Source organism: Crinia signifera, chromosome 4 (assembly GCF_055691185.1).
Source record: "Crinia signifera chromosome 4, ASM5569118v1, whole genome shotgun sequence".
Taxonomy (NCBI): Eukaryota; Metazoa; Chordata; class Amphibia; order Anura; family Myobatrachidae; genus Crinia; species Crinia signifera.
This window is the reverse complement of record NC_139220.1, coordinates 7,627,455-7,654,825: the sequence shown is the minus strand read 5'-3', so window position 1 is coordinate 7,654,825 and position 27,371 is coordinate 7,627,455. Positions and strand designations below refer to the sequence as shown.

The window sequence follows — 27,371 nt, the reverse complement described above, 5'->3', positions numbered from 1 at the left end:
GAATGAAAGGCGGGGAGAGTGAAGAGCTCCTCCCCCGTCCCGCCCCTTGCTTCATCCTGGCCGCTCTACACCCGCCCCCTGCTTCCTCCCTCTTCCATGTGCAGCCCTGAGGGAACCCAGTGCGCATGCGCGGTACTTAACCCCTTGGAGACACCAAGTGCGCTTGCGCGGACAGAACGCTCAGATACCTACCCAGTGCGCATGCGCGGTTTTCAGTCACTGACTGACTGTGACTGAGGGGTAAAGGACTATACACTATCCTTATAAAGGCTGCTCCTGACAGGCTGACAGTCTCTGTAGTGCATCACCATGTAATGCTCACTGTGTGCTTCTTATTGCAGGCTTTATAGCATTATAATAGCAGCAGACAGAACCAGCATAAAGCACTGTGTCCATAGTTCTGGGCCCCCTAGGTAATGGCCTATATACGGTTAGGGTGCCGGATGACTGCCCGACAGGGGGGATCCTGACTGCCGGTACTCCGAAAGGGGGGATCCCGACTGCCGGTGCTCCGAAAGGGGGGATCCCGACTGCCGCTGCTCCGACAGGGGGGATCCCGACTGCCGCTGCTCCGACAGGGGGGAATCCCGACTGCCGCTGCTCCGACAGGGGGGATCCCGGCTGCCGGTGCTCCGGCGGGGGGATATCCCGGCTGCCGGTGCTCCGACAGGGGGGAGATCCCGACTGCCGGTGCTCCGACAGGGGGGGATCCCGATTGCCGGTGCTCCGACATGGGCGAGATCCCGACTGCCGGTGCTCCGACAGGGGGATCCGACTGCCGGTACTCCGACAGGGGGGATCCTGACTGCCGGTACTCCGACAGGGGTTATCCTGACTGCCGGTGCTCCCACAGGAGGGATCCCGACTGCTGGTGTTCCGACAGGGGTTATCCTGACTGACAGGGGCTATTCTCCCTTGTGGTTGTCCACAACCCCCATAGAGGGAGACAAGAACCTGTAATGAGTGAAGTGAGTCACCGAGCCCACAGCATGGCGAGTGCGAGCCCGCAAGGGGTTTCTTTGCGCCCCCCCTTCCTGTCGGAGTACCGGCAGTCAGAATTCCGATGTCGGGATCCCCCCTGTTGGACCGCCATACCACACCAATACAGTTAATAGGCCCATTGGCTACTCGGCATGATGGGGATTGTAGTCCTTGAATGGCGGCACACAGCGCACACCCCAACTCAGAAACAGACCTGCCCTTCAGGAGATTCTGGGGTGGCCATGTGCAGATGCATGGTTCCTAGATGGGGTCTGTCCTAGGCGCCATTTTATCCGGATCCAGAGGACTCACAGACAATAGTAGACACCAAAAGTTCGACAATCACAAGCAAAAGATCCACATGGAAAAGATCGACTGTCTGAGAACACCATGTACAATCCGTAGCTGTTAAGGTGCCCATACACGCACCGATCCCGGTGGGGCGATCTGTGCTTTGAAGTGCGCTCACTACAAAAATATGTGCTGCACTTGCTTTTCATTGCATCGCATTGCATGCACAAGGCATGCAATGTGATGCGATGCTATTTTAGCCCAGAACGCACGCCGTGATCGGTGCGTGTATGGGCAACTTCAGTGTGCGGCTTCCACATTAATAGGTGTTGTAGCTGCACACAGACAGAGCTGCCCGCACCTGGGCGTAAGGGGCACCTACCTGCTCTGCGCTTACCTCCGTCATTATACAAATATAGCCCGTCACCATGCCGTTACCCCGGAGCTCACATGTCCGTGTTATTGCACAACATTTCCTAATCCCCACGGTCTGGTTATGTGTGTGTGCTATACACTGCGCACAAGGGCTGAATGTTGGGGTGGGGCTGACGTGTGACAGGGGCATCAGTGATCAGGACACTTCACCTAACACTGGTATCATCTGTAAATGCCACTTAGGGGCCTATGTACACTCGAGAGAGATAAAATAGCAGCCAATCAGCTACTGTCATTTTTCAAACAGCCTATGACATGGCAGCTAGGATCTGATTGGCTGGTACTACAAGCCTAAATCAGATCTGATTGCAGGACAAATTTGTTCTCAAAATTTGCAAAACCATGCTGCACTGCAGATGGGGCAGATGTAACAGGTGCAGAGAGAGTTAAATGTGGTCAAGTTATTTTGTTTCTGTGCAAGGTAAATACTGGCTGATTTATTCTTACACTGCAATTTAGATATCAGTTTGAAGTACAAACCTCACCCAAATCTAATGCTCTCTACACTTGTTACATCTACCCACCTGCAGTGAAGCATGGTTTTGCCCATTTTGAGAATGAAGTCTGAGGCTCTAAATCTCCATACAATTTATCTTCCCTTTATTACTCAGGGCCCAATTCAGTATGGAGCACAGAAGTCCAAAAATCACAAACATGCGCGTCCGGACAGTTAGCGCCTGATGAATGCGTGGGTACAAACAGTCCCCATTCCCTAGTCCAGTGTCGCTCCTATATGAAGCACTTCTGTGTTGTTGCCATGGGTGTTGCTGATAAGTGTACTCACACACTGAGATCATACCCACCCACCTGTGACTCACACCGCGCACCAGGCCGCATTACATCGATGTCAGCAAGTCCTGACCTGCAAAACAAGAACTGCGACATGTTACTGGTGTGACAGTGACCCCCTAGACCTGGCTTGTGTCCCGCACACCTGCCCACAGGTGACACTGGAGGTGACGTGCTGCCATTACAGTTGTCAAATAACCTACTAACTGTACACTAACACCCCACTAACCACACAGTATCGCCCTACTAACAGGACAGTAACATCCTACCAACAGGACAATATCGCCCTACTAACTGTACACTATCGCCCTACTAACCATACAGTATCGCCCTACTAACAGGACAATAACACCCTACCAACAGGACAATATCGCCCTACTAACTGTACACTATCACCCCACTAACCACACAGTATCGCCCTACTAACAGGACAGTAACATCCTACCAACAGGACAATATCGCCCTACTAACTGTACACTATCGCCCTACTAACCACACAGTATCGCCCTACTAACAGTACAGTAACACCCTACCAACAGGACAATATCACCCTACTAACTGTACACTTTCGCCCTACTAACTGTACACTATCTCCCTACTAACTGTACAGTATCACCCTACTAACCATACAGTATCGCCCTACTAACCAGACAGTATCACCTTAATAATCGCACAGCTATAGCCCTACTGACTGGACAGTAACACCCTACTAACGGACAGTATCACCCTACTAACCATACAGTATCACTCTACTAATCGTACAGCTATAGCCCTACTAGCAGGACTGTAACACCCTACTAACCGGACAGTAACGCCGTACTAACAGGACAGTATCACTGTACTAACCAGACAGTATCACCCTACTAACCGTACAGCTATAGCCCTACTCGCTCATAACTGTGTGCAAGTGCGTACACCTAGAGTGTGATACTCAATCTCACACACTCTAGGGAGTGCATTCCCTCTCTGGGCTGTGATCCACCTGTGTATTGATACAGAGGGATACCCAGAAGTACGTAGGAGGGACCGCAACTGACGGGGCGCAATCTTTCACAGATGTGCCATTGTTAAATAAACAGCAATATAATCCTGTTTATCCTTCGCCTGCACAGTTACATAGCGGGCTGCGTGGGCATAAAGGAGTTAAGAGGTTTCTTCACCCACTTCTGTACGGCACCCAACACATAAGATCTGGCAGTGATTGTTGCTGAACATTGTGGACCTGTATAGCTCTACTAACAGGACAGTAACACCCTACTAACCATACAGCTATAGCCCTACTAACAGGACAGTAACACCCTACTAACTGTATAGCTATAGCCCTACAAACAGGACAGTAACACCCTACTAACCGTACAACTATAACCCTACTAACAGGACAGTAACACCCTAATAACCGTACAGCTATAGCCCTAATAACAGGACAGTAACACCCTACTAACCGTACAACTATAGCCCTATTAACAGGACAGTAACACCCTATTAACCGTACAGCTATAACCCTACTAAAAGGACAGTAACACCCTACTAACTGTACAGCTATAACCCTACTAACAGGACAGTAACACCCTACTAACCGTACAGCTATAACCCTACTAACAGGACAGTAACACCCTACTAACCGTACAACTATAACCCTACTAACAAGACAGTAACACCCTACTAACAGTACAGCTATAACCCTACTAACAGGACAGTAACACCCTACTAACAGTACAGCTATAACCCTACTAACAGGACAGTATCACCCTACTAACCGTACAACTATAACCCTACTAACAGGACAGTAACACCCTACTAACAGTACAGCTATAACCCTACTAACAGGACAGTAACACCCTACTAACCGTACAGCTATAACCCTACTAACAGGACAGTAACACCCTACTAACAGTACAGCTATAACCCTACTATCAGGACAGTAACACCCTACTAACCGTACTGCTATAACCCTACTAACAGGACAGTAACACCCTACTAACAGTACAGCTATAACCCTACTATCAGGACAGTAACACCCTACTAACAGTACAGTATCACCCTACTAACAGGACAGTAACACCCTACTAACCGTACAGCTATAACCCTACTATCAGGACAGTAACACCCTACTAACAGTACCAGCTATAACCCTACTAACAGGACAGTAACACCCTACTAACCGTACAGCTATAACCCTACTATCAGGACAGTAACACCCTACTAACCGTACAGCTATAACCCTACTAACAGGACAGTAACACCCTACTAACAGTACAGCTATAACCCTACTATCAGGACAGTAACACCCTACTAACCGTACAGCTATAACCCTACTAACAGGACAGTAACACCCTACTAACAGTACAGCTATAACCCTACTATCAGGACAGTAACACCCTACTAACAGTACAGTATCACCCTACTAACAGGACAGTAACACCCTACTAACAGTACAGTATCACCCTACTAACAGGACAGTAACACCCTACTAACCGTACAGCTATAACCCTACTATCAGGACAGTAACACCCTACTAACAGTACAGCTATAACCCTACTAACAGGACAGTAACACCCTACTAACCGTACAGCTATAACCCTACTATCAGGACAGTAACACCCTACTAACCGTACAGCTATAACCCTACTAACAGGACAGTAACACCCTACTAACAGTACAGCTATAACCCTACTATCAGGACAGTAACACCCTACTAACCGTACAGCTATAACCCTACTAACAGGACAGTAACACCCTACTAACAGTACAGCTATAACCCTACTATCAGGACAGTAACACCCTACTAACAGTACAGTATCACCCTACTAACAGGACAGTAACACCCTACTAACCGTACAGCTATAACCCTACTATCAGGACAGTAACACCCTACTAACAGTACAGCTATAACCCTACTAACAGGACAGTAACACCCTACTAACCGTACAGCTATAACCCTACTATCAGGACAGTAACACCCTACTAACAGTACAGCTATAACCCTACTAACAGGACAGTAACACCCTACTAACCGTACAACTATAACCCTACTAACAGGACAGTAACACCCTACTAACCGTACAACTATAACCCTACTAACAGGACAGTAACACCCTACTCACCATACAGCTATAACCCTACTAACAGGACAGTAACACCCTACTAACAGTACAGTATCACCCTACTAACAGGACAGTAACACCCTACTAACCGTACAGCTATAACCCTACTATCAGGACAGTAACACCCTACTAACAGTACAGCTATAACCCTACTAACAGGACAGTAACACCCTACTAACTGTACAGCTATAACCCTACTAACAGGACAGTAACACCCTACTAACTGTACAGCTATAACCCTACTAACAGGACAGTAACACCCTACTAACCGTACAACTATAACCCTACTAACAAGACAGTAACACCCTACTAACAGTACAGCTATAACCCTACTAACAGGACAGTAACACCCTACAAACCGTACAACTATAACCCTACTAACAGGACAGTAACACCCTACTAACCGTACAACTATAACCCTACTAACAGGACAGTAACACCCTACTCACCATACAGCTATAACCCTACTAACAGGACAGTAACACCCTACTAACAGTACAGTATCACCCTACTAACAGGACAGTAACACCCTACTAACCGTACAGCTATAACCCTACTATCAGGACAGTAACACCCTACTAACAGTACAGCTATAACCCTACTAACAGGACAGTATCACCCTACTAACAGTACAGCTATAACCCTAATAACAGGACAGTAATACCCTACTAACCATACAACTATAGCCCTATTAACAAAACAGTAACACCCTACTAACCGTACAGCTATAACCCTACTAACAGGACAGTAACACCCTACTAACTGTACAGCTATAACCCTACTAACAGGACAGTAACACCTTACTGAAATAAAAAAAGGGGGTATGGGATCTAGACCAAACTGCGCAGAGGGAGCTGCCTGTATTTTTTCTTCAAGTAAAAAAGGCCCACCTGGACCTTTTTGAAACGTTTTAGGGTGAAGAATACTTGAAAATAAAAATATGGGCGCTATAGAGGTGAAGAATTATAAAGAGAGGCTAATACTCCCCTATTTAGGTCCGTCTGTTGTTTTCTTTTCTATTCCTTGTCGCGTATCGTTATAAGGTGCCTTGACAAAGATCCAGCCCGGATCGAAACGCGTTTTGAATTCCGACTCTGAGTGAGTAAATTGGGTAGGGGGACCTACCCCCAACATACTATTATTCTTGGGATACAGTTCTGGCTTTATTACAAAAGTTTCATTACATGCCGTTGATATTCTGATATTGTGTGAGTGTATCTGGAAGGGGGAGTTAACCCCCACACTCCATTGATCCATATCACTTATACTATAACATAGGAGGTTATTGTTTTGACACATAAGTAAAAACAGGATTACACGAGGGAAATTGCCCTCTTTTCTCCCTTTTCTTGTCTTTTCATATAACGACACGGGACAAGGAATAGAAAAGAAAACAACAGATGGACCTAAATAGGGGAGTATTAGCCTCTCTTTATATTCTTCACCTCTATAGCGCCCATATTTTTATTTTCAAGTAACACCTTACTACCCGTACAGCTATACCCCAATAACAGGACAGTAACACCCTACTAACCGTACAACTATAGCCCTAATAACAGGACAGTAACACCCTACAAACCGTACAGCTATAACCATACTAACAGGACAGTAACACCCTACTAACAGGACAGTAACACCCTACTAACCGTACAGCTATAGCCCTAATAACAGGACAGTAACACCCTACAAACCGTACAGCTATAACCCTACTAACAGGACAGTAACACCCTACTAACAGGACAGTAACACCCTACTAACCGTACAGCTATAACCCTACTAACAGGACAGTAACACCCTACTAACAGGACAGTAACACCCTACTAACCGTACAGCTATAGCCCTAATAACAGGACAGTAACACCCTACAAACCGTACAGCTATAACCCTACTAACAGGACAGTAACACCCTACTAACAGGACAGTAACACCCTACTAACCGTACAGCTATAGCCCTAATAACAGGACAGTAACACCCTACTAACCGTACAGCTATAACCCTACTAACAGGACAGTAACACCCTACTAACAGGACAGTAACACCCTACTAACCATACAGCTATAACCCTACTAACAGGACAGTAACACCCTACTAACCGTACAGCTTTAGCCCTACTAACAGGACAGTAACACCCTACTAACCGTACAGCTATAACCCTACTAACAGGACAGTAACACCCTACTAACAGTACAGCTATAACCCTACTAACAGGACAGTAACACCCTACTAACCGTACAGCTATAGCCCTAATAACAGGACAGTAACACCCTACTAACCGTACAGTATCACCCTACTAACAGGACAGTAACACCCTACTAACTGTACAGCTATAACCCTACTAACAGGACAGTAACACCTTACTAACTGTACAGTATCACCCTACTAACAGGACAGTAACACCCTACTAACTGTACAGCTATAACCCTACTAACAGGACAGTAACACCCTACTAACCGTACAACTATGACCCTACTAACAGGACAGTAACACCCTACTAACCGTACAACTATAACCCTACTAACAGGACAGTAACACCCTACTAACCGTACAGTATCACCCTACTAACCGTACAGTATTTAGGTGTTTTGTTAGTAAATGCATTGCCGTGCATGTGACCAGAAGCTGCTTAGCAGATAAACCCCACAGTGTTGACATCGTTATATTGACATTCATCATACAGACACTAATCAAATGTCAACAGTGGCCCAGCAGCTGTGATTTACATACAGCGGAGTCTTCCTGGTGGTCATGTGACTGTCAGGGGCGGCCAATGCCAGAAGGGCTGATGGCCTGAAGGGCCAGTCAGGCCACACAGAGAGCGGGGCTGGCCATGCACCCATGTCATACGCGCACACTTCCCTGGCTCCAGCAGAGTCATCTGACAGAGTCAAGTGGCCCTATGCCCCTCCCTCAAAGCCTAACCCTGCCCCTATTGCCTTATACTATCTCCCGGGAACCGCAGCCTAACCCTTACTGCCACATTCTGATAATGGGGTAATTCAGACCTGATCACAAAGCACAATTTTTATCAAGTGGAAAAAAACATGTGCAATGCAGATGGGGCAGATGTAACGTGCAGAGAGAGTTACATTTGGGTGAGTTATTTTGTTTCTGTGCAGGGTAGATACTGGCTGCTTTATTTTAAAGGTGCGTAGACATGGGCAAAAATTGCTGGCAATATGGTCGCTGAGCGACCATATTGCCAGCGATTGGAGTGTGCACTGGCGATAAAACGCCGGGTGCGCACTCCCGTCTTCAGCCCACTAATGGTAGCTGGTCGGAGGAGCATGCTCCTCTGACCAGCGACATCCCCCGCCTCTTCTCCCGGCAGTGTGACATTTTCATCAGCCACCATCTCTGGTCGCTAATGAAAACGGGACGCTGAGCAATATATTGCCAGCGATCATATTTCCCCGTGTGTACACAGCTTTACACTGCAATTTAAATTTCAGTTTGGACACACCCCACCCAAATTTAACTCTCTCTGCACCTATTACATCTGCCCCACCTGCATTTTTTTTGCTAAAAAAATGTGCTTTGCGATCAGGTCTGTATAACTCCTATTATCGGGATGTCTTATGTGGACACTTGGACGGAGGCTGGGCAGCTAAGGCATGTGCCTGGGCGTCTGTATCGGGTGTAATGAAGGAAATGTTTTCCTCCCTCTGCGACCAGGTCATAGTCCACTAAATTATCACTGTGCAAACAAAGCCACGCAGAGATGTGCTACGTGCTGTCTCCCCGGCCTTGTGACCTCATACTACATAACATACTATACTGCGCCTGACGCAGAGCGCCAGATGTAATACAACGTGTCACCTACCGTAATTACCTGGGGTCACACCACTAGGGAGAGACAATTGGGTATGGTTTGAAAGATCTACAGTGTCAAGGTAGATAATTGGTCCCCCCAAAAAAAGTTTGTCATACAATATGTCGACACAGATAAAAGGTTGACATGCCATAGATTGGCACAGACAAAAGGTTGACATGCAGGGTATGGGTCATAGGGTCGACAGCACTAAGGTCAACATGAATTGGGTCGACTACATGAGCAATGGTTGACACATGGGAAGGTCAACATGGATTTAGGTCGACACAAGCGTTGGGTTGGCATGGGCTAGGTCGACAGTTAAAAGGTATTTCACTTTTTTTTTTTACCCGAAATGTCAACACTGAAAAAGTGCACCGCGTCCCATCACTACACCCGGCACACTATTCTATTCTCCCACCATGACCTAGTGGTAAAATATCCTTGTCGGCACATGTCGGCTCAAAAACAAAAGGGAAAATCCACGTCGACCTAACGATCGTATACTGACACGCAATAAAACGACAACATCAAAAGGTCGACACAAGCAAAATAAAGTTGATATACAAAAGAGGTCGACACATGAAAAGGTCAACATGATTTTCTAAATCAACGTTATGTCAATGTCGGCACCTGACGACACGGACCTCCAATTGCCATAGCGCGTACCCTCGCATTATCTTTTGCATGTCGACCTTTTGTCCGTGTCGACCTTTCGGTGTCACTGTCAGCCCTCAGTTAGTTACTCTGCCGCCGGCACTGGGACCAGTTTCAGTTTCGTTTCTCGGCGTCAGAGGAGGATCCGCCCCGGCCGGGAGGAGGGAGAGGAACAGCCCGGACACCCCGGGGACGGCCAGTCTCTGCCGGCGCTCGGAGGACGCGGCTGGGGCCCGGGCAGTGAGTGACGTGAGACCCCCGGAGCCGCCACCATGTCCGACCCCACGGTCACCGCCTTCCTCACCAAGCTGCTGTGCTCGCACGGGGGGCGGCTGGGGCGGGCGCGGCTGACGCAGCTGCTGGAGCTCCCCCCGGAGCAGACGGAGCAGATCCTGCGGGAGGAGGCGCAGAGGTTCCCGCAGGTGGGGGAGCTGGTGCTGGCCCAGAGCCCGGTCCGGATCTGCCGCCGGTACCTGAGGAAGGAAGAGGAGGATGAGGAGGAGTGCGGGAGCCTTCACCTGTGCCGGGAGTACCTGCGGGGCACCTGCTGGGCGGACATCAGGTGGGTACTGCTGCCTGGCATCACCCTGTATACACAGGGGCAGCATCCTATATACCCCTATACACAGGGGGCATTACCCTATATACCCATATACACAAGGGGCATCACCCTATATACACAGGGGGCATCACCCTATACACCCATATACACAGGGGGCATCACCCTATACACCCATATACACAGGGGGCATCACCATGTATACCCATATACACAGGGGGCATCACCCTATACACCCATATACACAGGGGGCATCACCATGTATACCCATATACACAGGGGGCATCACCCTATACACCCATATACACAGGGGGCATCACCATGTATACCCATATACACAGGGGGGCATCACCCTATATACACAGGGGGCATCACCCTATACACCCATATACACGGGGCATCACCCTATACACCCATATACACAGGGGGCATCACCCTATACACCCATATACACGGGGCATCACCATGTATACCCATATACACAGGGGGCATCACCCTATATACACAGGGGGCATCACCCTATACACCCATATACACGGGGCATCACCCTATACACCCATATACACAGGGGGCATCACCCTATACACCCATATACACGGGGCATCACCATGTATACCCATATACACAGGGGGCATCACCCTAGTATATACAGGGGCAGCATCACCTTATATACCCATATACACAGGGGGCATCACCCTATATACCCATATACCCATATACACAGGGGGCATCACCCTATATATACACCCATATACCCAGGGGGCATTACCCTATATACCCAGGGGGGCATTACCCTATATACCCATATACACAGGGGGCATCACAATATATACCCATAAACAGGGGGCATCACCCTATATACCCATATACACAGGGGCAGCATCCTATATACCCATATACACAGGGGGCATCACCCTATACACCCATATACACAGGGGGCATCACCATATATACCCATACTAGGTGATTCATCTTGCCCTACGGGCGCTCTTCACACCGTCGTAAGGGGCTGCGCCCCCTTAATTTGTGAACATTTGTATTGTGAGACATATGGTTAGAATTGTATGTAAGATGCCTGTATTGCAACTTGATTTATAGGTGAAATGTGTTACATAGAGAGCATATGATGTGGAAGGGGGTGTGTATTGTTTTGTTTAATTAAAAAGCGGTTACAGAGTAAGATGTACATTGATAGTGTGGATGGTACAGTGACATTTGTGGGTGTGGGGGGGGGGGGGCTGTGTGTGCATGTTGTTTAGGTGTGTGTGTGTGTGTGTGTGTGTGTGCAATAGTATAGTAGGGTGTTTTTGAGTCAGCGGCTCCCCACTGGCGGAGGTCACGACACAGGAAAACAGGAGGCTGGGTAGTGATAGGGGTGTGTGGACATAAGGGGGACTAAAGAGGAGGGTGGGAGATACTGTGCAGCTTCTGCCAGTGGGTGAGGGTCCAGCGTGGCAGTACAGGAGTACAGGATGGTGGCCCTGAGTCAGTGTCTCCTCCTACTGGGTGGGAGTTCGGGTGCATGAGAGCAGGAGGCTGGGCTATGAGGCATGATAGGGGCATGTGGGAAAAACTGCGTCAGCGACTCCCCAGTGGTGGAAGTTACGGTTCAGGAGAGCAGGAAGCTGGGTAGTGATAGGGGTGTGTGAGTATACGGGGGACTAAAGAGGGGCTTAGGGGTGCCGTGAATTGCGGGAGGGGCACGGGGGTGCCGTGAATTGCGGGAGGGGCACGGGGGTGCCGTGAATCAAGGGAGGGAGGGGGCGCAGGTGTCCGCAAATCGCGGGAGAGGGCGGGGGTCCGCAAAGTGCGGGAGGGGGCGTGAATTGCGCGAGGGGGGGTTGCGAATTGCGGGAGGGGGGGGCACGGGGCGCGATGTTGGTTATATATTCTTGTAGAAGGATGGTAGGATGTTGCTGTCATTCAGAATGCATTTACATAAACAGTAATAGTAGCAGTAAAAGATCTGACCTAAAACACCTACAGTAAAACAGAACAGGTGTTATATATTATACAAAGAATTGGTTGATGATGTCTAGGTTGACGTGCACATAGTTGTCACTGGAAAAAAATTGCCACAAGAAAAAATCAACACAGAAAGGTCAACACATGTAAATGTTGACATAAGTGTGACACCTCATTGGTGTCCATGTCGACACATGAGAATGAATATGAAAACATTCAAAAAAAGAAAAATAAATCTTCAAAAACTCATGTCAACCTTTTTCATTGTCGACCATAGCCGTGTCAGTGTTTTGCATGTGCCATTTAATCCTGGGGTTGCCATGAATCACGCACGGGGGGGGGAGGGAGGAGGTGAGGGGTGTCCGCGAATCACGGGAGGAGGGGTCGTGGGTGGATGCCGTGAATTGCGGGAGGGGGGGTCGCGGGGGGGGGGGGGGGTGGGTGCCACGAATCGTGGGAGGGGGGGGCGCGGGGGGTTGCAGTGAATCGTGGGAGGGTGGGTCGCGCGGGCGGGGGGTTGCCGCAATGACAGGAGGGGGGTCGGGGGGGAAATTGCGGTAGGGGGTACCGCGAACCGCGGGAGGGGGGGCCGGCGCGAATCGTGGGAGGGGGGGTCGCAGGGTGCCACGAATCGCAGGAGGGGGTGTCACGGGGTGGGGCCGCAAATCGCGGGAGTCGCTGTGGGTGCCTCGAATTGTGGGGGGTGTGCTGCGAATCGCGGGAGGGTGCCGCAAATCGCCACAAGAAAAAATCAACACAGAAAGGTCAACACATGTAAATGTTGACATAAGTGTGGCACTTCATTGGTGTCCATGTCGACACATGAGAATGAATATGAAAACATTCAAAAAGTGAAAAATAAATCTTCAAAAGCTCATGTCAACCTTTTTCATTGTCGACCATAGCCATGTCAGTGTTTTGCATGTGCCATTTAAACGTGGGGTTGCCATGAAGGGGGGGGGGAGGGAGGTGGGGGGTGTCTGCGAATTGTGCGGGGGGGGGGGGGTCGCGGGGGGTGCCGCAAATTGCGGGGGGGGGGGGTCGCGGGGGGTGGGTGACGCGAATCGCGGGAGGGGGGTCGTGTGGGGAGGTACCGCGAATCACGGGAGGGGGTCGCTGGGGTGCCGCAAATCGCCACAAGAAAAAATCAACACAGAAAGGTCAACACATTAAATGTTGACATAATTGTGGCACTTCATTGGTGACCATGTCGACACATGAGAATGAATATGAAAACATTCTTAAAATGAAAAATAAATCTTCAAAAACTCATGTCAACCTTTTTCATCGTCGACCATAGCCGTGTCAGTTTTTGCATGTGCCATTTGATCCTGGGGTTGCTGTGAATCGCGGCAGCTGGGGGGGTGGTGTCCATGGGAGGGGGGGGTGTGTGTGCCATGAATTGGGGGAGGGGGGGGTCGCGGGGGGTGGGTGCTGCGAATTGCGGGAGGGGTGGGCGCGGGGGTTGCAGCAAATCATGGGAGGGGGTTCGCGGGGCCGGGGGGTTTGCCGCGAATCACGGGAGGGTCGCGGGGGGTGCAGGGGGGGATGGGCTTGGGGGGTTGCAGCGAATCGCCGGAGGGGGGGTCGTGGGGGCTGGGGTTGCCGCAAATCGCGGGTGGGGGGGGGGCGCGAATTGCGGTAGGAGGGATTCGCGGGGGAGCGCGCGAATCGTGGGAGGGGCCCCGCGAATCGCGGGAGGTGGGGCGGTGGGGGCGCTCACCTGGTGTGTCTGGTGAGTAGCTGTGTCTTTGCTGGGTAACATGGGGAGGCAGAGGGTGTCTGGCACTGTGCATACCTCCCAACATGACCCATGCCAGGAGGGACACAATGCTCTGCCGCTGGACTTTCTTCCTAATGTATGATTACCTCCATCTGTGTTGAACAGGTTAATTGATAGGAAAGGTGCTTCAACACAGGTGATGGCAATCATACATTAAAAGGAAAGTGCAGGAGCAGAGCAATGTGTCCCTCCTATGACTGTGGGCTCACTGGGCTGGTTCTCTGTCATGTGAGTCAGAGGCTCCACCCAGCGTTAGAGAGTCAGACACACTTTGAGTGACAGATGTAGCCAAATATATAAGAGATACACAGGGGGCATCACCCAATACACGGTTGGCATTACCCTATATACCCATATACACAGGGGGTATCACCCTATACACAGGGGTCATTACCCTATATACCCATATACACAGGGGGCATTACCCTATATACCCATATACACAGGGGGCATTACCCTATATACCCATATACACAGGGGGCATCACCCTATACACCCATATACACAGGGGGCATCACCCATATACACAGGGGGCATCACCCTATACACCCATATACACAGGGGGCATCACCCTATACACCCATATACACAGGGGGCATCACCATGTATACCCATATACACAGGGGGCATCACCCTATACACCCATATACACAGGGGGCATCACCATGTATACCCATATACACAGGGGGCATCACCCTATACACCCATATACACAGGGGACATCACCCAATACACAGGGGGGGCATTACCCTATACACCCATATACACAGGAACATCACCCTATACACCCATATACACAGACGGCATCACCCTATACACCCATATACACAGGGGGCATCACCCATATACACAGACGGCATCACCCTATACACCCATATACACAGACGACATCACCATATATACCCATATACACAGGGGGGGCATTACCCTATATACCCATATACACAGGGGGCATCACCCATATACACAGGGGGCATCACCCATATAAACAGGGGGCATCACCATATATACCCATATACACAGGGGGCATCACCCATATAAACAGGGGCATCACCATATATACCCATATACACAGGGGGCATCACCCTGTACACAGGGGGCATTACCCTATATACCCATATACACAGGGGGCATCACCCTATATACACAGGGGGCATCGCCCTATACACCCATATACACAGGGGGCATCACCATATATACCCATATACACAGGGGGCATCGCCCTATACACCCATATACACAGGGGGCATCACCCTATACACCCATATACACAGGGGGCATCATCTTAAACACAGGGGGTATCATCCTATATACCCATATAAACAGGGGGGCATCACCCTATACACAGGGGGCATCATCCTATACACAGGGGGCATCACCCTATATACCTATATACACAGGTGGCGTCACCCTATATACCCCTATACACAGGGGGCATCACCCTATATACCCATATACACAGGTGGCATCACCCTATATACCCCTTATACACAGGGGACAGAAGGTGGGCACTGGTTGGCAGCATACTATACCCACACACGGGATGGGAGGTGGGCACTGGCTGGAAGCATCCTATATACCCACACACAGTAAGGCAGAAGGTGGGCACTGTCTGGCAGTATCCTATATTCCCACACATGGGGGGGCAGGAGGTGGGCACTGACTGGCAGCATACTACACCCACACAAGGGGGGCAGGAGGTGGGCACTGACTGGCAGCATACTATACCCACACAAGGGGGGCAGGAGGTGGGCACTGACTGGCAGCATTCTATATACCCACACACGGGGCAGGAGGTGGGCACTGTCTGGCAGTTTCCTATATACCCACACACAGGGGGGTAGGAGGTGGGTACTGTATGGCAGCATCCTATATAAGTACACATAGGGGGTAGGAGGTGGGCCCTGGCTGGCACCATACTATATTCAAACACAGGAGGGCACCAGGTGGGTACTGGTTGGCAGGATACTACAGTATATACAGGGGGCAATCTCCCTTCACTGAATACCATACAGTACCTCAGCGCTGTCAGGCAGCAATGCTGACCACTACACCCACCAGGATGTGCCACATAACCATACTGAGGATTAGATCCAGCATACAGGGTAAGAGAAGTGGTACTGTGCAGTTATACATACCTGGAATATCTCTGTTGGCAGCGCTGCCCTAATGGTGGTGCAGTGGCTGCCTGCGCAGTGTACCAGCTGTCTGGCTTTGTAGATTTGGGTGGAGTAGACGCCGGAAGCAGCTCATGTACTGTACAGCAGCAGCGCCTGATAACCACCGCCCTGGTGGCATTCTGTGCCGGTGGTGTAGTGGCTGCCTGCGCATTATACCAGCTGTCTGGCTCTGTAGATTTGGGTGGAGTAGACGCCGGAAGCAGCTCATGTACTGTACAGCAGCAGCACCTGATAACCACCGCCCTGATGGCGTTCTGTGCCGATGGCGCAGTGGGCTGCCTGCGCATTATACCAGCTGTCTGCAACGCTCTGTAGATTTGGGTGGAGTAGACGCTGGAAGCAGCTCATGTACTGTACAGCAGCAGCGCCTGATAACCACCGCCCTGATAGCGTTCTGTGCCGATGGCGCAGTGGCTGCCTGCGCAGTGTACCAGCTGTCTGCAACGCTCTGTAGATTTGGGTGGAGTAGACGCTGGAAGCAGCTCATGTACTGTACAGCAGCAGCGCCTGATAACCACCGCTCTGTTGGCGTTCTGTTCCGGTGGTGCAGTGGCTGTCTGCTCAGTATACCAGCTGTCTGCAACGCTCTGTAGATTTGGGTGGAGTAGACGCTGGAAGCAGCTCATGTACTGTACAGCAGCAGCGCCTGATAACCACCGCCCTGATGGCGTTCTGTGCCGATGGCGCAGTGGCTGCCTGTGCAGTGTACCAGCTGTTTGGAACGCTCTGTAGATTTGGGTGGAGTAGACGCCGGAAGCAGCTCATGTACTGTACAGCAGCAGCGCCTGATAACCACCGCCCTGATGGCGTTCTGTGCCGGTGGTGCAGTGGCTGCCTGCGCAGTGTACCAGCTGTCTGCAATGCTCTTTAGATTTGGGTGGAGTAGACGCCGGAAGCAGCTCATGTACTGTGTACAGCAGCAGCGCCAGATAACCACCGCCCTGATGGCGTTCTGTGCCGGTGGTGCAGTGGCTGCCTGCGCAGTGTACCAGCTGTCTGCAACGCTCTGTAGATTTGGGTGGAGAAGACGCTGGAAGCAGCTCATGTACTGTACAGCAGCAGCGCTGATAACCACCGCCCTGATGGCGTTCTGTTCCGATGGTGCAGTGGCTGCCTGCGCAGTATACCAGCTGTTTGGAACGCTCTGTAGATTGGGTGGAGTAGACGCCGGAAGCAGCTCATGTACTGTACAGCAGCAGCTCCTGATAACCACCGCCCTATTGGGCTTCTGTGCCGATGGTGCAGTGGCTGCCTGCGCAGTGTACCAGCTGTCTGCAACGCTCCTGTAGATTTGGGTGGAGTAGACGCCGGAAGCAGCTCATGTACTGTACAGCAGCAGCGCCTGATAACCACCGCCCTGATGGCGTTCTGTGCCAATGGTGTAGTGGCTGCCTGCTCAGTATACCAGCTGTTTGGAACGCTCTGTAGATTTGGGTGGAGTAGACGCCGGAAGCAGCTCATATACTGTACAGCAGCGCCTGATAACCACCGCCCTGATGGCGTTCTGTGCCGATGGTGCAGTGGCTGCCTGCTCAGTATACCAGCTGTTTGGAACGCTCTGTAGATTTGGGTGGAGTAGACGCCGGAAGCAGCTCATATACTGTACAGCAGCGCCTGATAACCACCGCCCTGATGGCGTTCTGTGCCGATGGTGCAGTGGCTGCCTGCGCAGTGTACCAGCTGTATGGAACGCTCTGTAGATTTGGGTGGAGTAGATGCCGGACGCAGCTCATGTACTGTACAGCAGCAGCTCCTGATAACCACCGCCCTGATGGCATTCTGTGCCGGTGGTGCAGTGTACCAGCTGTTTGGAACACTCTGTAGATTTGGGTGGAGTAGACGCTGGAAGCAGCTCATGTACTGTACAGCAGCAGCTCCTGATAACCACCGCCCTGATGGCATTCTGTGCCGGTGGTGCAGTGTACCAGCTGTTTGGAACACTCTGTAGATTTGGGTGGAGTAGACGCTGGAAGCAGCTCATGTACTGTACAGCAGCAGCGCCTGATAACCACCGCCCTGATGGCGTTCTGTGTCGGTGGTGCAGTGGCTGCCTGCGCAGTATACAGCTGTCTGCAACGCTCTGTAGATTTGGGTGGAGTAGACGCTGGAAGCAGCTCATGTACTGTACAGCAGCAGCGCCTGATAACCACCGCCCTGATGGCATTCTGTGCCGGTGGTGCAGTGGCTGCCTGCGCAGTATACCAGCTGTTTGGAACGCTCTGTAGATTTGGGTGGAGTAGACACAGGAAGCAGCTCATGTACTGTACAGCAGCAGCTCCTGATAACCACCGCCCTGATGGCATTCTGTGCCGGTGGTGTAGTGGCTGCCGGCTCAGTATACCAGCTGTCTGGAACGCTCCTGTAGATTTGGGTGGAGTAGACGCTGGAAGCAGCTCATGTACTGTACAGCAGCAGCGCCTGATAACCACCGCCCTGTTTGCATTCTGTGCCGATGGTGCAGTGGCTGCCTGCGCAGTGTACAGCTGTCTGCAACGCTCTGTAGATTTGGGTGGAGTAGACGCTGGAAGCAGCTCATGTACTGTACAGCAGCAGCGCCTGATAACCACCGCCCTGATGGCGTTCTGTGCCGATGGTGCAGTGGCTGCCTGCTCAGTATACCAGCTGTTTGGAACGCTCTGTAGATTTGGGTGGAGTAGACGCTGGAAGCAGCTCATGTACTGTACAGCAGCAGCGCCTGATAACCACCGCCCTGATGGCGTTCTGTGCCGATGGTGCAGTGGCTGCCTGCTCAGTATACCAGCTGTTTGGAACGCTCTGTAGATTTGGGTGGAGTAGACGCTGGAAGCAGCTCATGTACTGTACAGCAGCAGCGCCTGATAACCACCGCCCTGATGGCATTCTGTGCCGATGGCGCAGTGGCTGCCTGTGCAGTGTACCAGCTGTTTGGAACGCTCTGTAGATTTGGGTGGAGTAGACGCTGGAAGCAGCTCATGTACTGTACAGCAGCAGCGCCTGATAACCACCGCCCTGATGGCGTTCTGTGCCGATGGTGCAGTGGCTGCCTGCGCAGTGTACCAGCTGTCTGCAACGCTCTGTAGATTTGGTGGAGTAGACGCTGGAAGCAGCTCATGTACTGTACAGCAGCAGCGCCTGATAACCACCGCCCTGATGGCATTCTGTGCCGATGGCGCAGTGGCTGCCTGTGCAGTGTACCAGCTGTTGGAACGCTCTGTAGATTTGGGTGGAGTAGACGCTGGAAGCAGCTCATGTACTGTACAGCAGCAGCGCCTGATAACCACCGCCCTGATGGCGTTCTGTGCCGATGGTGCAGTGGCTGCCTGCTCAGTATACCAGCTGTTTGGAACGCTCTGTAGATTTGGGTGGAGTAGACGCCGGAAGCAGCTCATGTACTGTACAGCAGCAGCGCCTGATAACCACCGCCCTGATGGCGTTCTGTGCCGATGGTGCAGTGGCTGCCTGCTCAGTATAACCAGCTGTTTGGAACGCTCTGTAGATTTGGGTGGAGTAGACGCCGGAAGCAGCTCATGTACTGTACAGCAGCAGCTCCTGATAACCACCGCCCTGATGGCATTCTGTGCCGGTGGTGCAGTGGCTTCCTGTGCAGTGTACCAGCTGTTTGGAACGCTCTGTAGATTTGGGTGGAGTAGACGCTGGGAAGCAGCTCATGTACTGTACAGCAGCAGCGCCTGATAACCACCGCCCTGATGGCGTTCTGTGCCGATGGTGCAGTGGCTGCCTGCGCAGTGTACCAGCTGTCTGCAACGCTCTGTAGATTTGGGTGGAGTAGACGCTGGAAGCAGCTCATGTACTGTACAGCAGCAGCGCCTGATAACCACCGCCCTGATGGCATTCTGTGCCGATGGCGCAGTGGCTGCCTGTGCAGTGTACCAGCTGTTTGGAACGCTCTGTAGATTTGGGTGGAGTAGACGCTGGAAGCAGCTCATGTACTGTACAGCAGCAGCGCCTGATAACCACCGCCCTGATGGCGTTCTGTGCCGATGGTGCAGTGGCTGCCTGCTCAGTATACCAGCTGTTTGGAACGCTCTGTAGATTTGGGTGGAGTAGACGCCGGAAGCAGCTCATGTACTGTACAGCAGCAGCGCCTGATAACCACCGCCCTGATGGCGTTCTGTGCCGATGGTGCAGTGGCTGCCTGCTCAGTATACCAGCTGGTTTGGAACGCTCTGTAGATTTGGGTGGAGTAGACGCCGGAAGCAGCTCATGTACTGTACAGCAGCAGCTCCTGATAACCACCGCCCTGTTGGCGTTCTGTGCCGATGGTGTAGTGGCTGCCTGCGCAGTATACCAGCTGTTTGGAACGCTCTGTAGATTTGGGTGGAGTAGACGCCGGAAGCAGCTCATGTACTGTACAGCAGCAGCGCCTGATAACCACCGCCCTGATGGCGTTCTGTGCCGATGGTGCAGTGGCTGCCTGCTCAGTATACCAGCTGTTTGGAACGCTCTGTAGGATTTGGGTGGAGTAGACGCTGGAAGCAGCTCATGTACTGTACAGCAGCAGCGCCTGATAACCACCGCCCTGATGGCGTTCTGTGCCGATGGTGCAGTGGCTGCCTGCTCAGTATACCAGCTGTTTGGAACGCTCTGTAGATTTGGGTGGAGTAGACGCTGGAAGCAGCTCATGTACTGTACAGCAGCAGCGCCTGATAACCACCGCCCTGATGGCATTCTGTGCCGATGGCGCAGTGGCTGCCTGTGCAGTGTACCAGCTGTTTGGAACGCTCTGTAGATTTGGGTGGAGTAGACGCTGGAAGCAGCTCATGTACTGTACAGCAGCAGCGCCTGATTAACCACCGCCCTGATGGCGTTCTGTGCCGATGGTGCAGTGGCTGCCTGCGCAGTGTACCAGCTGTCTGCAACGCTCTGTAGATTTGGGTGGAGTAGACGCTGGAAGCAGCTCATGTACTGTACAGCAGCAGCGCCTGATAACCACCGCCCTGATGGCATTCTGTGCCGATGGCGCAGTGGCTGCCTGTGCAGTGTACCAGCTGTTTGGAACGCTCTGTAGATTTGGGTGGAGTAGACGCTGGAAGCAGCTCATGTACTGTACAGCAGCAGCGCCTGATAACCACCGCCCTGATGGCGTTCTGTGCCGATGGTGCAGTGGCTGCCTGCTCAGTATACCAGCTGTTTGGAACGCTCTGTAGATTTGGGTGGAGTAGACGCCGGAAGCAGCTCATGTACTGTACAGCAGCAGCGCCTGATAACCACCGCCCTGATGGCGTTCTGTGCCGATGGTGCAGTGGCTGCCTGCGCAGTGTACCAGCTGTCTGCAACGCTCTGTAGATTTGGGTGGAGTAGACGCTGGAAGCAGCTCATGTACTGTACAGCAGCAGCGCCTGATAGCCACCGCCCTGATGGCATTCTGTGCCGATGGCGCAGTGGCTGCCTGTGCAGTGTACCAGCTGTTTGGAACGCTCTGTAGATTTGGGTGGAGTAGACGCTGGAAGCAGCTCATGTACTGTACAGCAGCAGCGCCTGATAACCACCGCCCTGATGGCGTTCTGTGCCGATGGTGCAGTGGCTGCCTGCTCAGTATACCAGCTGTTTGGAACGCTCTGTAGATTTGGGTGGAGTAGACGCCGGAAGCAGCTCATGTACTGTACAGCAGCAGCGCCTGATAACCACCGCCCTGATGGCGTTCTGTGCCGATGGTGCAGTGGCTGCCTGCTCAGTATACCAGCTGTTTGGAACGCTCTGTAGATTTGGGTGGAGTAGACGCCGGAAGCAGCTCATGTACTGTACAGCAGCAGCGCCTGATAACCACCGCCCTGATGGCGTTCTGTGCCGATGGTGCAGTGGCTGCCTGCTCAGTATACCAGCTGTTTGGAACGCTCTGTAGATTTGGGTGGAGTAGACGCCGGAAGCAGCTCATGTACTGTACAGCAGCAGCTCCTGATAACCACCGCCCTGATGGCATTCTGTGCCGGTGGTGCAGTGGCTGCCTGTGCAGTGTACCAGCTGTTTGGAACGCTCTGTAGATTTGGGTGGAGTAGACGCTGGAAGCAGCTCATGTACTGTACAGCAGCAGCGCCTGATAACCACCGCCCTGATGGCGTTCTGTGCCGATGGTGCAGTGGCTGCCTGCGCAGTGTACCAGCTGTCTGCAACGCTCTGTAGATTTGGGTGGAGTAGACGCTGGAAGCAGCTCATGTACTGTACAGCAGCAGCGCCTGATAACCACCGCCCTGATGGCATTCTGTGCCGATGGCGCAGTGGCTGCCTGTGCAGTGTACCAGCTGTTTGGAACGCTCTGTAGATTTGGGTGGAGTAGACGCTGGAAGCAGCTCATGTACTGTACAGCAGCAGCGCCTGATAACCACCGCCCTGATGGCGTTCTGTGCCGATGGTGCAGTGGCTGCCTGCTCAGTATACCAGCTGTTTGGAACGCTCTGTAGATTTGGGTGGAGTAGACGCCGGAAGCAGCTCATGTACTGTACAGCAGCAGCGCCTGATAACCACCGCCCTGATGGCGTTCTGTGCCGATGGTGCAGTGGCTGCCTGCTCAGTATACCAGCTGTTTGGAACGCTCTGTAGATTTGGGTGGAGTAGACGCCGGAAGCAGCTCATGTACTGTACAGCAGCAGCTCCTGATAACCACCGCCCTGTTGGCGTTCTGTGCCGATGGTGTAGTGGCTGCCTGCGCAGTATACCAGCTGTTTGGAACGCTCTGTAGATTTGGGTGGAGTAGACGCCGGAAGCAGCTCATGTACTGTACAGCAGCAGCGCCTGATAACCACCGCCCTGATGGTGTTCTGTGCCGATGGTGCAGTGGCTGCCTGCGCAGTATACCAGCTGTTTGGAACGCTCTGTAGATTTGGGTGGAGTAGACGCCGGAAGCAGCTCATGTACTGTACAGCAGCAGCGCCTGATAACCACCGCCCTGATGGCGTTCTGTGACGATGGTGCAGTGGCTGCCTGCTCAGTATACCAGCTGTTTGGAACGCTCTGTAGATTTGGGTGGAGTAGACGCCGGAAGCAGCTCATGTACTGTACAGCAGCAGCGCCTGATAACTGCCTCTCTGATTCAGCTGTTAGGTTATCCGGAGTTGGACCAAACCAGCTGCATCTGATCTCTGACGTTGCATCACTCTCCCCATGTGACCACATGTTTGTGTATATCCAGGAGACGGGCCGTAGGGCAGGACAAAACAATGGAAGGGCCAACAGAAGGAGGGAGGGGGGCATGCTGCAAATAAGGGGTGCCCAGAGATATATTGGAGCCACGGAACCCGTGTGGCACTTTCTAAATGACAGATGATGATAATAATGTAATAAACTCACACCACTACCCCTACTAGATACAGATCACCCGCGTGATAGTAGTAGTTATTATATCAATTTCAGCCATATGATTATAGTAAAGTTTAAAAGTTTAACTGTTCTGTTTGGAGTATAAGGTGGGTGGGAGCAGTAAACGAGTGGGGGCCATCCATGGGAGGGTGATCTTGCGCTGCCCCTCTCTCACCTCTGGACCCCGTAGCGGCAGCGCCCTCGCAGTCCTGTTGGCTTAAACACAGCTGAAATATATTTTGTTTTTATTTAAATTCAGCTTTGGCTAAAATAATAAATATGTTGGCTCTTGTTCCAGGTGTCCGCGCAAGTTGTCCCACGACATATTATCGGATCATAACCAGATGGTGCTGAAGGCTAACGAGCTCAGCGGTCTGAATGATCAGGAATTAAAGGTCCTCCTGCTGCAGAATGACAGCCAGCTGCTTCCGGAGGTGAGAATTACCAGCGCTGGGCTAGGATTGGTTCCGTGGCCTTGTCATAGCGGCACCGGAGCTTTCCTGCCAGCAGCCAGACGTTGTGGCTGCACACTGGGCCTAATTCAGGGGCTGACGTACAATAGCGAAAATTGCTATTAGGCGTTTTTTGCTATGGTTCACATGTGCGCACGCTGCAGTGCACTGAAACTGGTCGCAATCCGGGAAATGCGGCATGAGGGGTGCCCGGACCGGACATCGGAGGCTTGTATTCGTGACATCAAGTATAGCTTTATTTGAATTTATGTCTAAGACATGTATGAGTGACGGGGCCCCTGGCATGTGTCAAGCCCAGGGCCCCAGGCTGCCTTCATCCACCAGTGATCAGATACCAGCCTAAATATTGCTGTTTTAAAAGTCTCTTGTGCTACTGCAGTGATGTAATATATATATAAATGAATGTAACATCTGCTATAAAGTTAGAATTGTTTTGCGAGCGCACCTCGTACATCACCGGTGTCGGGTGGATCACTGTCTCACCGATCCCTATTCTCCACAGATCTGTCGGAAATACCTAGACAGCACCTGCGAGGAAGGGGAAGCGTGTACACGGCTGCACATATGTGGATATTTTACGCAAGGGAAATGTTACCACCAGGTTTGCTTTAAGTCACACAATCTTCTGGAGACGAACCCTAACTTGTACGATCGCCACAAGCTGCCCGTGGACGCTGTGCAGAACTTTCAGATGCTCTGCGTGCTCCGACACAACCAGCGGCACCAGGAACGAGGCAGGGACATGAGAAGGGGGGCACCGCGAGGTCCCAGGGGCAGGGGCAGAGGACGGGGACGGCCCAAAAACAGAGGTAGACCTGGATCTCGAGGTGTATCGCAGGACAAGAGTCGAGAAAGACCGGCAGAAGGAACAGGTATCCGGCTAATAAATCATTCTTCTGGCCGCTGGTACTATACAGTTATTGTGTCTGGTGCGAACGCGGAGTTGAGCCGGAAAATGATGATAATTATTTCTGCAACTAACTGGTTAAACGTTAACAATGATTCTAGTGTCATATCATTTACACCATGTGTGTTTTCATTTCATAATTCCGCCATTGTTCCTAACAACGCAATTGTCATTTTGGTTTCGTCATGTAGGGTTCCAGGTTTGGGAAGGATCTGGCAGCAGACCAGCATCTGAATACGGCGGGTCCGTAGAAAGTGACAGTGACAGCGAACATCAGAAAACGGAGCTAGAAAAGTTGATGGAAGATTGGTTTACACCCGAAACACCCAGTTCTGGGCAAGCACAAGAGGGATTAGAGAGACGGCCCAAACCAGCCAACAAGCCCAAAGTGCATCCTGTCCAGCCCAGTGCCGCCGTAACTAATGCAGCGCAAACTGGCAGAGAGCGGCTATTATCCGCTAAATCAGACAAAGCAACGGGTGCACCAGGCGCTCCACGTACAGGATCCAGTGAGCCAGTCGCACCATCCCCCGTTCCACCAACATCTCTCGGTAGACAGAAGTCAGATTATTCTGTTGCTGGTGAATCTCTAAGAGATGGTCCAAATACTTCTCACCAGATGGCGCCTGCAGGATCTGCTAAGCCGGGAATTACCCCAACACCAAGTGCACCACCGGCAGCCCAGCCCCTGCCACAGTATAGGAGAATAAATAGGCCAACACCATTTCCTGCACCACCACCTACATTCAATGTGACAAAGTTTATGGATCTTTATCAATCAGGTGCACAATCCAGACAATACTACGTGCCACTGGTGCACCCTCTTCAGCAGAATCCTATATTACCTGCTACCCCCAACAATGCAGCGACTGCACCGACCAGTCCACCTAAACCATCCAGTCAACCGCCTGGACCATCCAATGTCCCACCAACGCCTTCGGTCAGATTATCCCTACATCAGCCAACATCGCTCACTGGAGCAAATTCAGTATCCGGTAAAGTGACCTTTGATCTGAGCGAGAGGTCATCCGGCGTTCCACCCATACCGGCTCGTACCACCGCTACAGCACCTGCTAAGACCGCAGTATCCCCCCCTGGTGGTATCAGCAGCCTCCGTGCATCCAGCCTCTATGGAGACCCATCCAGGCTATCTGAGGGAGCTGACTATCCAAGCAAGGTCCTCACCAGCGTAAAGCCAGTGTCCAGTGATCTGAGCGATAGGTCATCCGGCGTTCCAACCATACCGGCTCGTACCACCGCTACAGCACCTGCTAAGACCGCAGTATCCCCCCCTGGTGGTATCAGCAGCCTCCGTGCATCCAGCCTCTATGGAGACCCATCCAGGCTATCTGAGGGAGCTGACCATCCAAGCAAGGTCCTCACCAGCGTCAAGCCAGTGTCCAGTGATCTGAGCGATAGGTCATCTGGCGTTCCACCCATACCGGCTCATACCACCGCTACAGCACCTGCTAAGACCGCAGTATCCCCCCCTGGTGGTATCAGCAGCCTCCGTGCATCCAGCCTCTATGGAGACCCATCCAGGCTATCTGAGGGAGCTGACCATCCAAGCAAGGTCCTCGCCAGCGTAAAGCCAGTGTCAAGACCTGACCTCAGCCAACTTTCTGCCGCCAGATATGACGTTTCCCAGGATCAGCCGGTCAACAAACCGTCCCCAGGTAGGCTTACGCCACCCAGCAAATGTAAGCTCTTGTGTCCAGTGTTTGAGGAAAGAAAGGGTTCTTTTGAAAGGGCGATTTATTTAATATACAAATATGGTCACTTAGGGCCTCATTCAGTCCTGATCGCCAAGCTGCGTTTGTTCGAAGCCTAGGGAACAGGTAAACACCACGTGAATCCCCTCACTAGCATGCTCCCCCCTCACATGCGGCTGCACGGTGAAAAAAATCATTCGATGGTCCTCGCCATCGACTGATTTCTCCTGCCATCGCAAATATGAAGCAGTGGAGACTAACTTATATTTTCAGATGCCGGGATGACGACTGGGCGGAGCGACTAACGTCATGTGACATCAGCTGCAGACTTTGTCCTGCCCCCATTCCCATGAGAACGCCCAGTGCCGTCCTCTTCTGTCCCTCTCTCCCGCAGCGAATAGCCTGGCGCCAGTGCATCGCGGCAGGGGCCGAA

General features: G+C 51.8%; 1 protein-coding gene across 1 annotated transcript in view; it reads left to right on the top strand.

Annotated features, from left to right (window-relative positions):
* Window positions 1-10,210: 10,210 nt before the first annotated feature.
* Window positions 10,211-27,371, top strand: part of LOC146073620 (zinc finger CCCH-type antiviral protein 1-like) — a 30,645-nt gene continuing 13,484 nt past the window's right edge. The window contains exons 1-4 of the mRNA XM_083180922.1: window positions 10,211-10,628; window positions 24,145-24,280; window positions 24,822-25,191; window positions 25,418-26,902. Of these exons, the coding sequence (XP_083037048.1) occupies window positions 10,339-10,628; window positions 24,145-24,280; window positions 24,822-25,191; window positions 25,418-26,902 (2,281 nt within the window). The 5' untranslated portion in view covers window positions 10,211-10,338. The remainder of the gene's footprint in view (window positions 10,629-24,144; window positions 24,281-24,821; window positions 25,192-25,417; window positions 26,903-27,371) is intronic.